General features: G+C 36.3%; 1 protein-coding gene across 1 annotated transcript; it reads left to right on the plus strand.

Annotated features, from left to right (window-relative positions):
- Positions 1-873: 873 nt before the first annotated feature.
- LOC147867741 (aconitate hydratase, cytoplasmic-like) lies at positions 874-8,663 on the plus strand. The gene is made up of 20 exons (XM_087315547.1): positions 874-1,128; positions 1,863-1,967; positions 2,283-2,443; positions 2,924-3,016; positions 3,145-3,330; positions 3,842-4,003; positions 4,104-4,248; positions 4,387-4,529; positions 4,667-4,723; positions 4,832-4,911; positions 4,993-5,068; positions 5,249-5,434; positions 5,527-5,594; positions 5,691-5,809; positions 6,004-6,125; positions 6,229-6,327; positions 6,422-6,901; positions 7,576-7,674; positions 7,794-8,036; positions 8,475-8,663. The coding sequence occupies exons 1-20, from the start codon at positions 897-899 to the stop codon at positions 8,535-8,537; spliced, it is 2,919 nt and encodes a 972-aa protein (XP_087171673.1). The 5' UTR covers positions 874-896; the 3' UTR covers positions 8,538-8,663.
- The last annotated feature ends 5,169 nt before the right edge of the window (positions 8,664-13,832 follow it).

The raw sequence follows: 13,832 nt of genomic DNA on the forward strand, positions 1-13,832 counted from the left end.
GTTTTGGTTTTCAAACTTAGGTCAAAATTAAAATTAAATTTTTTTAAAGATTTTCCTAAAATGTGAGAATAAGGCTTGAAAATGAAAATATTGTTTAAAAAATAAATAAAATAAACGTTAAACTGTTTAAACCGTGGTTTCTAACTGTTGAAACCGAACCGTTAAGCTGTAAAATCGCAATTTTGCAGTTCGGTTCGGTCCAAACTGTTTATCTATAGGACAAAGAAGGGGAGGGGGGGTAGCCCAATGCGAGGGCCAAAACTTGGGGGGCTCCAGAAGTTATGGTTGTGATGTTATGCAACGAGAGAAACTAGGTATGAGCATATACAATGAATGGCCCAGGTTGTGGCAACGAAGCACTAGCCATCCATCGTGCCAACTGACCTAGGCCTACATCTTGTCTGGAGGAGCTTGTGGACAGACACGCATCCAACATTGGACTTGTTACGTGAGTGGGTGGGGGTGTGGAAAGAGAGAACTCAATCCCAAGCGATGGGTGAGGCCTATTGAGCCAGAGACCTACAAAATGACTCTCCTCCGTCATTGTCGTACCAATGGCTAAGATATGGCTTCTGTTTTGTTGCTAGGTCTGTGTCTCGGGCGGATCGTGTGCTTCTCTGTCTTGTGAGTTGTCCGAAGTCCCGCCCGCCCGCCACCATTCTTTCCTTTTTGTAATTTCATCTACATACATACTAACGACTCTCATCAAACCGCTTCATTTTTAGGGTTTCCATATTCGATTTTGCCATAGCTGAACCCTTTATCCATATCTGCTATTTTTATTCTCTCTCTCTCTCTCTCTCTCTCTCTCTCTCTCTCCTGATATGATCTTATCTCTCCTTATATGATATTTGTCTCTATATGTTCTTTAAAATCTTTCTCTCTCTAGAAAAGCTATGCATATGCCCTCACTGATCAGAAACCCACATCAGATATCTGCTCCTTTTTCTTCCTCTCCTGCTTTTCTCAGAGATATAGCTCGTTTTAGGATTTCCTCACACAAATCTGCATCCCCTACTACTACTACTTCTTTTTCTTCTTCTTACACCCCGGTGATTCGAGCTTCTTCGATTGAGATATCGACCTCTCCTTCTCCTCGCAGACTCTCTAGAGGTTTATCTACAATGGGTAAGTAATTTGTTTTTTCTCTCAGAGTAGAATTATTTGCAAGAATTTCATATCCTTCTACCTCCCGCCTGTGTTTCGTAGTGCTTTCTTGTCAATTTTTTGATTGTGCTAGTCGAGTTCTTCGTGTTTTGTTTTGCGTATCTTATTTATCTGCTCGTTGAATTCTTAGTGTTGTTTTGTCAATATTTATCTTTTGTGCTGAATTCTTAGTGTTGTTTTGTCAATATGTATCTTTTTGTGCTGAATTCTTAGTGTCAGATTCTGATCTTCCAGATCAGACCTTGTACGAAAATGATTCATCTCCCAATTCGTATTTCAAATTGTTTTCACGTCAAATTTGTATCGTCCACATCAAACCTTGCGCATTTGATCCATCTACCCCTTTCGAATTTCAACCGTGTTCACGTCGAATTTTTTGCCCGGTGGTTTCGAATCAAGAATTCAATAATTGAATCTCATCAAATCAAGTTTATTTTATACCTTGCTCAATGTGTATCTTATTGGGACGAAATCATATCTTATCGTATGGAATTCCTATCAAATTCACTGTTGATCTTATCACATTCTTATGTTATATATCAAACCCATATATTTATCTGGTCAGACTTCTATTTTATTGTTTGAAATTCCTACCTCATTTACAATTATTACATCAGTCTGTTATCATGCCGAATATATTATTCGTTCTGTATCATGTTGAATCTATATCGTGTCATATCTCATTGCATCGACAGGATCGGAGAATCCTTTCAAGTACACAGTGACTGACCTGCCACGCCCCGAAGGTGGAATCTATGGAAAGTATTATAGCTTGACGGCTTTGAAGGATGCTCGTATTGGTAAGCTCTGTTTTTTATACTTCCTTATCAAGTACTATAAGCCTTTACTACTCGCTTGAAGTGTCAGTTTGACACAAACCCTAAACAGTAACTCTTAGCCATTGATCAGGAACTTTAAATTTGAAGGATATTTGTAAGATGTACTTCTAAAACTTTCTTATTGATCAGTTGAAATCCTTATGCTACATTGGAATAGTCATTTGGGGCTTCTTAATCAAGGAATAGCAAACATAAAACTCAAAAACACAAAAATCCTCTAAGAAACTAAATCTGAAACACTGAAACCCATTTCTTAAACCTTTCATGCCTGCACAGAAACTCTTCCATATTCTATCAAGATATTGCTAGAATCAGCTGTGAGGAACTGTGACAACTTTCAAGTGATGAAAGAGGATGTGGAGAAGATTCTTGATTGGGATAACACAGCACCTAAGCAAGTCGAGATACCTTTCAAACCTGCGAGGGTCATCTTGCAGGTAAGCTCTATATCACTGAAACTGTCATTTTCGCACCAGATTTCCCGTGCTCAAGGATTAGTATATAAAACAGTTGTGGCTTCTCAGATGTTGCAGTTTATAACCTAAACATATGATCTTTAAGAAATCCTAGTCATTTTCCCACTATTATTATCTGGACATTGCACCTAACAGTATGAAGTTCAAGAAGTCTTAAAGATTTCCCACTATGTTTTTCTCTGGAATTGCAGATGAAAACCCAAGATTATGAGCTCCAAGAGGCCTTATAATATTCTTCCCAGTATGTTTGCCTCCTAGACATCACAATGTAGATATATATAATCGTATGTGTTCAAGACGTCGTAGAGACTTTCCCACTATGATTGCACAGACATAGCAGATTATGGCCTACCATTATGATCTTCAAGAAATGTTTTCTCACTGTGATTAACTGGATTATCTAATGTAACTGAAATGGATTGGGTTTTATTTTCTTTATAGGATTTCACAGGAGTTCCAGCTGTTGTGGACCTTGCTGCCATGCGAGATGCCATCAAGAGGCTGGGTGGGGATGCTAACAAGATCAATCCATTAGTGAGTTGTCGGACATAATTCAATTTTCTTTGAGTGATGCACATTTTCCTTCCGATATTTCATATTTTGCCTATTACCGTCTGAATGTATATCAATGCTCACCCTGTTAAGATTTGAACGATATACAGGTTCCAGTTGATCTTGTTATAGATCATTCTGTGCAGGTTGATGTTGCAAGAGCAGAGAATGCTCTTCAATCAAATATGCAGTTTGAGTTTGACAGAAACAAGGAGCGCTTTGCGTTTCTAAAATGGGGATCAAGTGCATTTAAGAACATGCTTGTTGTTCCCCCTGGCTCTGGTATTGTGCATCAGGTAAGACATTCCTGTTATTACTTGATAAATTGGAGTGACTTAGTTCAGGAGTTTATAAGGTTTTTTACTGCAAATCATGATAACTGAAAGAATCTAATAAACTTTGCAATAGCATGATGTTTGTATCCCATTGTTCATATATGCACTTGGATTTAATTTTTTGACTTAGGATAATAAGTTCAAGAAGTGTTTTGGCCTATAGGTCATCAGCAAACCATGAGTACTAAATGAATTTGAGTGAGATAATTGTGGCTTTTTCGCAAATTGTAATAGCCTGCTCTGCACAAAATTTGCGGACCCTAATTCATCATTAATATACTTGTATTGAAAAATCAACGAGTTATACAAATCCTTTTCATTATTTACAGAACTCATCAAAGTTATGTACAAAATTGTGTTTGTGTAACTTTCCCTTGGTGTCCATTTTACAAGATTTCAAATCAAATCTTGTAAAAATCCTTTCCAGATGTTTTACCTACAATTCAAGATCACTAACTATTATAATGAACAGGTGAATCTCGAATATCTGGCTAGAGTGGTGTTTAACACTGATGGAATTCTTTATCCTGATAGTCTTGTTGGAACTGATTCACACACCACGATGATAGATGGACTTGGGGTTGCAGGATGGGGAGTTGGTGGTATTGAAGCAGAGGCAACAATGCTTGGTCAAGTTAGTCTCTACTGGTTGCTTATTGTTTTTTCATGTAATGTACTCTTGGGGTTTGGATTTGTAGATTCAAAATGATTAAATGTACATTTTTCTTGCACAGCCTATGAGTATGGTCCTTCCTGGTGTTGTGGGTTTTAAGCTGAATGGAAAATTGCAGACAGGGGTTACAGCAACTGATTTAGTGCTTACAGTGACCCAAATGCTTAGGAAACATGGCGTGGTTGGAAAATTCGTTGAGTTTTACGGTATAACTAAACCACATCCTTCCTAGGGATACCAAAAATGAATTATCCTTCCTGTTTGTGTAATGCTAAAGCATGATATAAGGCGTGATAAGAATGCAGAATGCTAAAGGATGATGTAAGACATGTACCAAAATGCAGGTGAGGGAATGTCTGCATTGTCACTAGCTGATCGTGCCACTATTGCAAATATGTCTCCTGAGTATGGAGCTACAATGGGTTTCTTCCCAGTTGACCATGTTACCTTACAATACCTGAGGTTAACAGGAAGAGATGAAGAAAAGGTGAAAATTTTGCTGATGAGCGTTTCTATGATCTAAATTCTAATATTATATGTGTTTTTGAGTGTACAAATTATGTTAGTTTCTTTCCTGTTTGTGTGTCTGGTCACTCATAGCCTTAGTATTGATTGTGTTTATAGATCAAGATGATCGAGGCTTATTTACGTGCCAACAAACTATTTGTTGATTACAATGAGGTGATTATTGATCTGTTCTTAGAACTCTTTTTAGGTTTCTTCTGTTCACAACTGTTTATCTGAGAAAAGTGATGGACATTTGAGCTATCATCATTGAAACTTTTACAGCCTACAGTAGATAAGAAATACTCATCATACATTGAGCTAGATCTTGCGAGTGTAGAGCCATCCGTTTCTGGACCGAAACGGTAAGTATAAATGTGTTATAATTGACCCCTGGCAGTTGCATATTTGTTTACCAAAATATTGGTATAAACAATCTAGTACAGGCCTCATGATCGAGTCTCACTGAAGGACATGAAGGATGATTGGCACTCTTGCCTAGACAGCAGAGTCGGGTTTAAGGTAAATGTTATAATGTGATAATAGTTTCAGCGTCCAAATATTCATGTAATATATAAGTCACACATTTATCCATTTTATTAATGGATAGTAGATACTCATTTATTCTTCCAATTTCATTATTTATAGCGAATACATTTATGGGCATTTTATTGATTCATACATTCATGTTTATTTTTGCAGGGTTTTGCCATTCCTAAGGACAAACAAGGCTTGGTAGCAGGATTTTCTTTTGATGGGAAGCCTGAGGAATTAAGACATGGAGATGTTGTGATAGCTGCTATCACTAGCTGTACAAATACTTCCAATCCCAGTGTCATGCTGGGAGCTGGACTTGTTGCAAAGAAAGCATTTGAATTGGGTCTAAAGGTATTAATCATTCTTCTCATTTTGCGTTTTATGTATTGTTTATATAATGAAATTTGAAAATTCATACTCATTTGTTCATAATTAAATTGCAGGTGAAACCATGGATCAAGACAAGTCTAGCTCCTGGATCTGGAGTCGTAACAAAATATTTGAACAAGAGGTCTTTTGTCCAATGTTTCTATGATTTCTGGAATTAAGAGATTTCCTAAATTACCATCATTATTCATTTCACATAAGCTGCTTCTTGTTTTCACAGTGGGCTAGACCATTTCTTAAATTTGCAAGGCTTCAGTTTAGTTGGTTATGGCTGCACTACATGCATAGGAAATTCTGGAGAGATACATGAGGCCGTGGCGGAAGCCATAATCGATAAAGGTAAAAATAGTTCTCCTTCATAGGAGGAGCCTGACTTTGCTGCTTTTATTTTTCCTCGGTAACTTTTTATACTTTCTTTTCTCAGCAGAATTTATGCTGCCCCTTTATTCAAAAATGGTTTAGGAAAAAATCTCAGTAAAATTTATACGACCCATTTCTCTATGCATATTTATGACAACTGAACATGTGTGTAGATATCGTTGCTGCGGCTGTCCTTTCTGGAAATCGTAATTTTGAGGGCAGGGTGCACCCATTAACTCGGGCGAATTACTTAGCGTCTCCACCTCTGGTGGTGGCATATGCTCTGGCAGGAACTGTGAGTATGAATGAAATAACGTATGCTTTTTCTGCACCTACTGCTACTCTCAGAATATTCTTATTACAATTTTAATGTTCTATTTTTTTTGACACTACACTAGGTTGATATTGACTTTGAGAAGGAGCCTATTGGTACTGGTGAAGATGGACGAAAGGTTTTCCTTAGCGATATCTGGCCTTCAAGTGAGGAAATTACTGAGGTAAGATACTTTGTTTTAACTGGTTTACAAATTTTTCCTTTAAAGACTGAAGGGCAAATAGTAGTGTGTGATATAAACTTATTGGATGTTGTAGGTAATGGAATCATCTGTCTTGCCCGAAATGTTCAAATCTACCTATGAATCTATCTCTAACGGAAATCCTATGTGGAATGAGTTATCATCCCCTACTGGTGCTCTGTATTTATGGGATGAGAAGTCTACATACGTTCACGATCCACCGTTCTTCAAATCCATGTCTCTTCAACCTCCAGGAGCACATGGAGTGAAGGATGCTTACTGTTTGCTCAACTTTGGTGATAGTATCACAACTGATCATATATCTCCAGCTGGTAACATCCACAAAGACAGCCCTGCTGCAAAGTACTTAATTGAGCATGGAGTAGACCGAAGAGATTTTAATTCCTATGGGAGCCGACGTGGTAATGATGAGATAATGGCACGAGGAACATTTGCTAATATCCGCATTGTCAATAGGTTTTTGAAGGGTGAAGTAGGTCCCAAGACTATTCATGTGCCGTCCGGAGAGAAGCTATATGTCTATGATGCTGCAATGGTAAAAAAAACAGCTTGAGAAAGTTGAATAGAAAATTTATCATCGTTATATTCTTATTCAAGGCCTTGCATTGCAATTACTATGGGGAAATATCTCCGGATGGCACATGATAGTATTGGGACCTACTTCATTAGGGTGAAGTAGGTCCCGAAACTATTCATGTGCCGTTCGGTGAGAAGTTATATCTGTCTACGTTGCTGCAATGGTAAAAAAAACACCTTGAGAAAGTTGAATAGAAAATCATCATCGTTATATTCTTATTCTAAGCCTTGCATTGTCATTACGATGAGGAAAAATCTCCGGACAACACATGAATAGTCTTGGGACCTACTTCACCCTAATGAAGTAGGTCCCAATACTATTCATGTACTGTCTGGAGGGAAGCTATATGTCTATGATGTGCAATGGTAAAGAAAAACAGCTTGAGAAAGTTGAATAGAAAATCATCATCATTATATTCTTATTCTAGGCCTTGCATTGTCATAATTATGGGGAAAATCTCATAAATCGTCTTCTATTTTCCTAAATGCCCTTAGTTTTTGTTATTTGCCCAAAACATCTTTGTCAACCTCAAATAAAAGTAAAGGGAGATGTATAGGCCATAAACTTTCCATTGACTTCTTTTTCCTCTACTTTTGAAAGCCTCTGCTAACAAAGTTGTCTTCTATTTCCAGAAATACAAAGCTGAAGGTGCTGATACCATCATATTAGCAGGAGCAGAATATGGTAGTGGAAGCTCAAGGGATTGGGCTGCAAAGGGTCCTTACCTTCAGGTATATATGTATATTATATATATTTGATGTAAATAGGAGACATGTAGTAATGAAACTAAATATGCATGCATATTTATTTAATTTTTTGATCTTCTAATTGGTGTGCACATATGGGGTAGGGAGTTAAAGCTGTGATTGCAAAGAGTTTTGAGCGTATACATCGCAGTAACTTGGTGGGAATGGGAATTATTCCCCTATGTTTCAAACCTGGTCAGGATGCTGAATCCCTTGGCCTGACAGGCTATGAGAGATACACAATAGATCTTCCCTCAGATATCAAGTTAATTACTCCTGGACAGGATATCGAAGTGGTTACCGACAATGGAAAGAGTTTTACATGCACCCTTCGATTTGACACACAGGTAAATTTTGGGAACCTAACTCGATATATTCAATGATGTGTTCTTGCTTGAGATATTTAATGATTTGTTCTTGCTTGATATATTCAATGATTTGTTCTTGCCTTTTGTTAGTGAAAATGAGTGCTGAAATATTGACTTCTGGTTTTGGTTCAATGCTTTTTTATATGAATTGGTGATATCTCTCGGTGTGCTTGATATTGAATAATTAATTTCTTGTTTTGGATGTTGCTTTTGGTATGAACTCAAAAGAGCATTATTTAGTGATTCGGTCTCGTCTTTGCTACTCAAATTTGGCTCAAATATATGTGAAGTTTTGGTATAGAAAATTGATTGAAGTATTGACTTATGATTTAGTCGTACCTTCATGGTGTCAAACGAAAATCGATTAGATTTTTGGTATTGAACAATTTTCTGAAATATTTTCTTGCATTTGAACAGGTGGAGTTAACATACTTTGACCATGGTGGAATACTCCAGTATGTGCTCAGGCAGCTCATTTAATCTTTACAAGTGACCTATTAAAGAACATAATATCTAGAGGATATGATTTTGTTCTTTATATGAAGAGGGAATGTAACTAGTTTGTAAATAATGTGTCGGTTATGGTCCACATATTTTTTAAGGTTTTTGAGTGTGCTATGTTGTCTTTATTGTGTGTATCTAAATGTTTTCACATGTGTTAGTCTTAGTCTCTTAACTAACTATTTAAGCAAAATATAAGGAATTATAGAGCAAAGAAGAGAGAGTTGGTGACAAATCACCTAACCACCCACTAGTAACAGTGCGAGACATTTGGATCTTTCGATGTCCCATACCATTGAGTGTTGATGTTGGTCGTACATTGGGTTTTGCAAGGATGGTACATGCTTAGCTAGCAAGAGCCATAGTGACATGGTACACTATACACTGTACACTGATAGTCTTAACATAACTTAAGCCTCCTTATATAAGTAAAAACACTAGACCTTGGTGTGTTCACACAATTGACTACTTCATGTGAAATACTCAAGTGATAACATGCTTAATAGTTATCTGACATTGTAGAATTGTAGTTCAATTCATACTCTTGTTCCTTTCGAAAATAAATCATACGTACTCATCATAAGTTTATTGAAACTTGTTTCATCATTAAATTACAGAAAAACAACTTTGACTAAAATACATAACATGAAATCCAAGGCTCCATTGTTTAAAGTGTTTTTTTGGGTTCATTTTCGTTCTTTGCATTTTAATTCGTATTTGGTATGGTTGTATTGTGTTTTTATGGTTGCATTCTCTTCCTTTCAATTAGTAATTATTGTTTAATACCCACAACATTGACTATAACTATTTCATACATAAACATGAATTCCACGGCTCCATCTGTTAACAGGGTCATGTTTGGTTCATTTTCATTGACTATAACTATTTTGTACTTAAACATGAATTCCAAAGCCCCATCCTTTATAATGTTTGGTTCATTTTTATTCTTTGCATTTTAATTTGTCTTATGGTTGTATTTTTTGGTGGTATTTTTATCGTTTCTTTCTCTTCCTTTCAATTAGTCATTATTGTTTAATCCCAAAAACATTGATGATAACTATTTCATACATAAACATGAATTCCAAGGCTCCATCCTTTATGGAGCAATGTTTGGTTCATTTTTAATCTTTGCATGTTAATTTGTCTTTGGTATGGTTGTATTTTGTATGGTTTCTTTCTCTTCCTTTCAATTAATCATTATTGTTTAATGCCCACATCCAATGTAGCTTATCTAAGCCTAAACCTAAAATAAGCAATTATGAGTTGTGGAAAGTGTTCTAAAGTAGAGAATAATAAAAGACTAGGTGCTGAATAAGATTGAATTATGAACATGGGAGATAAGGGAATGTTGTGACATAGAGCTTGGATTGGCAACACGCTAAGTTACAAGACTTTGGAGAATACAAGAGTGAGGTTTCACTCTTGCACATCATCTGGTGAAGGGTCTGAAAATAGTTTTTTGGAAGGACACATTCTATAAATAGGAATGTGGACCCTATAGTTGATGTTTGCTCAGTGCCACAATGTTAAGGGAGTTGGTGACCTGATGATTGGTGAGCCGTCGACCGGAGCCCCGGTCACGTTGCTTTGAATAGTTTGGAAGAGGAACATAGCAAAAGAGCGAGATTCTTTTTAGTCATATGGTGATGGGCACATAACATTCGGTAGTCAACACACCTTACAAGTAGTATAAATGTAAAACCCAACACATGATATTTAGCAATGGACCAAATTTTAGTTTTTGAGGGTTAAATAACGATTCCATGTTGCCCTTGGCTATAACCCCAAGTTACATATTTTTAACAAGAGTGTAATCGCCATTATATACCGATGAATGTTAAATTGAATGTTGTATCGTATTTGTCTTGTTGAAGTGTTGTCAATCATACATATGCTCTGCGAGTGTAAGTTTGTTGATTTAGTTAAACTTTAATTCCCTTATGGAGAGGGAATGATGAGCGAAATTAACATGTAAGTCAAGGGCAAGATGTTCATCCAAGGTATCCCAATAAATTCAACTCAAGTTGGAAGAAAGGAATGTTGGAGGGGAAGAAGGCATGGGCAGCTCTCCAACTCTTTTGAGAAATTCAATCAAATTGGTGATAACTAGCATGTTCATGTGGCTGCCTTGGCAAACCATCTAGTGCATCGTCCATTTAGTCAAGAGACAAATGTTAGTTGTACCTTTATGTATATCCATAATTTTTTACATCCATTGATCTTTTATCACTCTTGATTGTCCTCTTCATGCTCATCCAAGATATATTTTCCACAAATTGAGTTTGGACTCCAATTAGCAATCAAATATTGACCATCACTAGACTCTTAGCTTGTCTCAATGATTTGCCATTGTTGCCGCATGTTTTTATTTTGTGATGTTTTGTGAACATCTATTCTCTTCACTCTTCACCCTCTTGATCAATCCACTTTTTCTTTGCCCTTTCCTCAATCAGTTATGTCATTAAGGGTGTCTTCATTGGTGAGTATGTCTCATTGATGGCATTGTGCCAATGACAATGGTGGTGTCAATGGTGGCGTAACAACAATTATATAGCCCTTTTATAGAAGTATCCTTATGGACACAATGGCCCAATGACAAGTGCAACTCGATGGCAACATTGACAATATGGAGGCATATATGAGGTTGGGCATGATTGTTTTTGGTAAGTCATTATTATCTTAATGTGAGAAGACAACATTCATGATATAAGAGGTAACAATGAGGTAATATCTAATATATAATTGTCGTAAGGTTGGTGAGCAAAAAAACCTCACTATCTTTCATACAATTGTCGGGTTGTAACAATATCTATCATGGTGTCCACCTAAGTATATGGGAACTCATTTTGAAGAATTTGCCCCACCATCATTTTTGAGCCGAAATGGATGAAGCCCAATTGGTAAGGATGCCCAATGGAGACCATGAGGTGATGAGTTTAAGAGATATCAACAGAGTAATAACGAGGTGAGAAATTTGGGTTTCAAACCCCCCAAGATGTAGTGCTAGTAGTGTCACGAGCTAATTATGAAAGAGAGAGAGAGAGAGAGGGGTTTCAAAACATCAACCTTTTATAAGCTTTTCACATATAACCATTAGTGACATCATGATAAGGTTAAACATAATAAGATAAAAACAGTAAAAGATACACATCTATTAAAAATTTCCTACTTCAAAGAATGGGACATTTTACTTTTAAAACTATGTTTAGGTAAGGATCCAAAATATACTTATATGCCAATGTAACATCATTAAAAAGTGTGGCCACCCCACCCTTGTATCAATATGCAAGAGAAAGTCTTACACAATAAACATTCCACCAACTTGTAAGATCTCCAAGTAGAAACAAGCTTTTGGATCACAAGGTGTTGCCAACGCCCCAAGAAAAACAAATTCCAAACTTAGATATAGTTTCATTGTGCGGCGTGATGCACCCATTTAGAAATCCTTGAGAAATCCTTGAGAAATCCTTTCAAAGAGTTAGTGGACAGAGAACTAAACAAAGTCTTTTGAATTAATCCAAGAGTGCTTCACGAAAGCATCCATTGTAAGGTCACCAAATTGGGATACACGAGTTTCATCATTGGGATACATGTTGATGTGTCTACATTCACGCAACTAAGACGGTCTTAATGCAAAGAGTTCTAATAAAATTCTTTGTAACATCCTCACAAACACAATAGAGCCATCTAGTAATATTGAAGCTAAATACTACACGTGACATTATGGACTTTCTACACGTCCCATAAGATAGCTAGGCATTGCATACCATTTTGCTTGGTTTACAAACAAGAAGTGGTTAGGTTGGTTGGGTTCTTGGTCCTAATTTAGGAGTTTTATTCAAGTGCAACGAAAGGCAATTTTCTCTCTTGCCCCAAACTCATAAAACTTGAAAGTTTGATTGAGATATGCCTCGTTGCTTTTGAAGCACTCTTTTACAAAGAAAGTGCATAGATATTCATGCCATCACAATCTCCTATTGACACTTTGGCCTCTAGTTTACAAGATTTTTGAGTAAGTTGAGCCAGGGATAGAGGTGTTTAGTTTGTGAGGATTTTATATGCATATGATATTGTTCTTATAGCACTTATAAAACGCTTACAAACACTCTTGGATGAACTACATATGTTTGCCTTATATGAACTCTTGGTGGACCTCAGGATACAACAAGCACTATGTACGTTCCAAAACTTATTGAGAGATTTGATGTGTTAGGCCATTGCACAATAAATGGCAAGATTTGAGGATTCTACAAACTGCTCTTCCAAGTTGTGGGATTCTACAATCATTGTGACGTCAATCTTGCTCACACAATTGTCAAATTTGCATGTTCAAATCAATCAGTTTAACATTGGAACTTCAAAACCACTAAAATCATATTCTGTGGGCATATATATTGCTCCCATTAACAATGACTACTATCAAATCCACATGTTCAAATATCAATCCGTTTTACACTAATACTTGTATAAAACCACCCAAATTTATTTGAAATAAATCTCTTAACATAATGGGATAACTCTAATGCAAACACCACTACATATCATAAACTAATAGCGCATAAAGGAATTTCACAATCAGAACATGCAGTGGACAAATCTGTCACAAAACGGTTATAACAAGAGTTAAATTTGTATGTTCGCTAACCTATTTGTTTCGAAATGATTTGATATTGCTTTTTTCACAAAATGAATACGCTGGCATAATTCCATTTTTGTCACCCACAAGGCATCACTAGAATTCTCGGATCAGGGTATTAGTTGCAAAAATAATCATTGCATAGATGTAGATGCCAACAACACATTTAACTATGCAGACTATAGAACTGCAGCCAGGTAGTTTTGGAAACGAATCTTCAAACAAGAAATTATATATATAGCAGCACTTCATTTCTATGTATCAAAGCAGGTTTCAATAAACCATATATATATACTCAGAGATTCAAATACCCGCATATTCCAATTTACAATATGAAATACACATTTTCCCATATTCCATCTCATCATATTTTACAACAGCACATGCAGTTCCTCAGAAGTATAGATGTGGAGTTAAAAAGAGAAGTTATAAATTTGAGAAAATCTAAAATGGAAAGTGATGAAAGTTTTAACATTTTATACTCTCAAAATTCTTTTACATATTTTGACAAATGGGCCATTTGTTTTATAAGTACCAATTGTATTTTCTGAAGACTGTTAAGCAGTGAGTAAAAATATCAGGAGAAACGCATCTACTACCGAACACATACTTACGAAATACAAAATACGATCAGGATG

The sequence above is a fragment of the Azolla caroliniana genome, unplaced genomic scaffold (genome assembly GCF_043228905.1).
Source record: "Azolla caroliniana isolate FFs.n. ecotype wild unplaced genomic scaffold, voAzoCaro1.0.p SCAF_2, whole genome shotgun sequence".
Classification (NCBI taxonomy): Eukaryota; Viridiplantae; Streptophyta; class Polypodiopsida; order Salviniales; family Salviniaceae; genus Azolla; species Azolla caroliniana.

Bases quoted from the DNA above. Each gene is read 5' to 3' on its own strand.
- LOC147867741 (XM_087315547.1), top strand. From the start codon at position 897: ATGCATATGCCCTCACTGATCAGAAACCCACATCAGATATCTGCTCCT. The intron at 3,331-3,841 runs GTAAGACATTCC...TATAATGAACAG, and splicing joins GCTCTGGTATTGTGCATCAG to GTGAATCTCGAATATCTGGC. The intron at 5,810-6,003 runs GTAAAAATAGTT...ACATGTGTGTAG, and splicing joins GGAAGCCATAATCGATAAAG to ATATCGTTGCTGCGGCTGTC.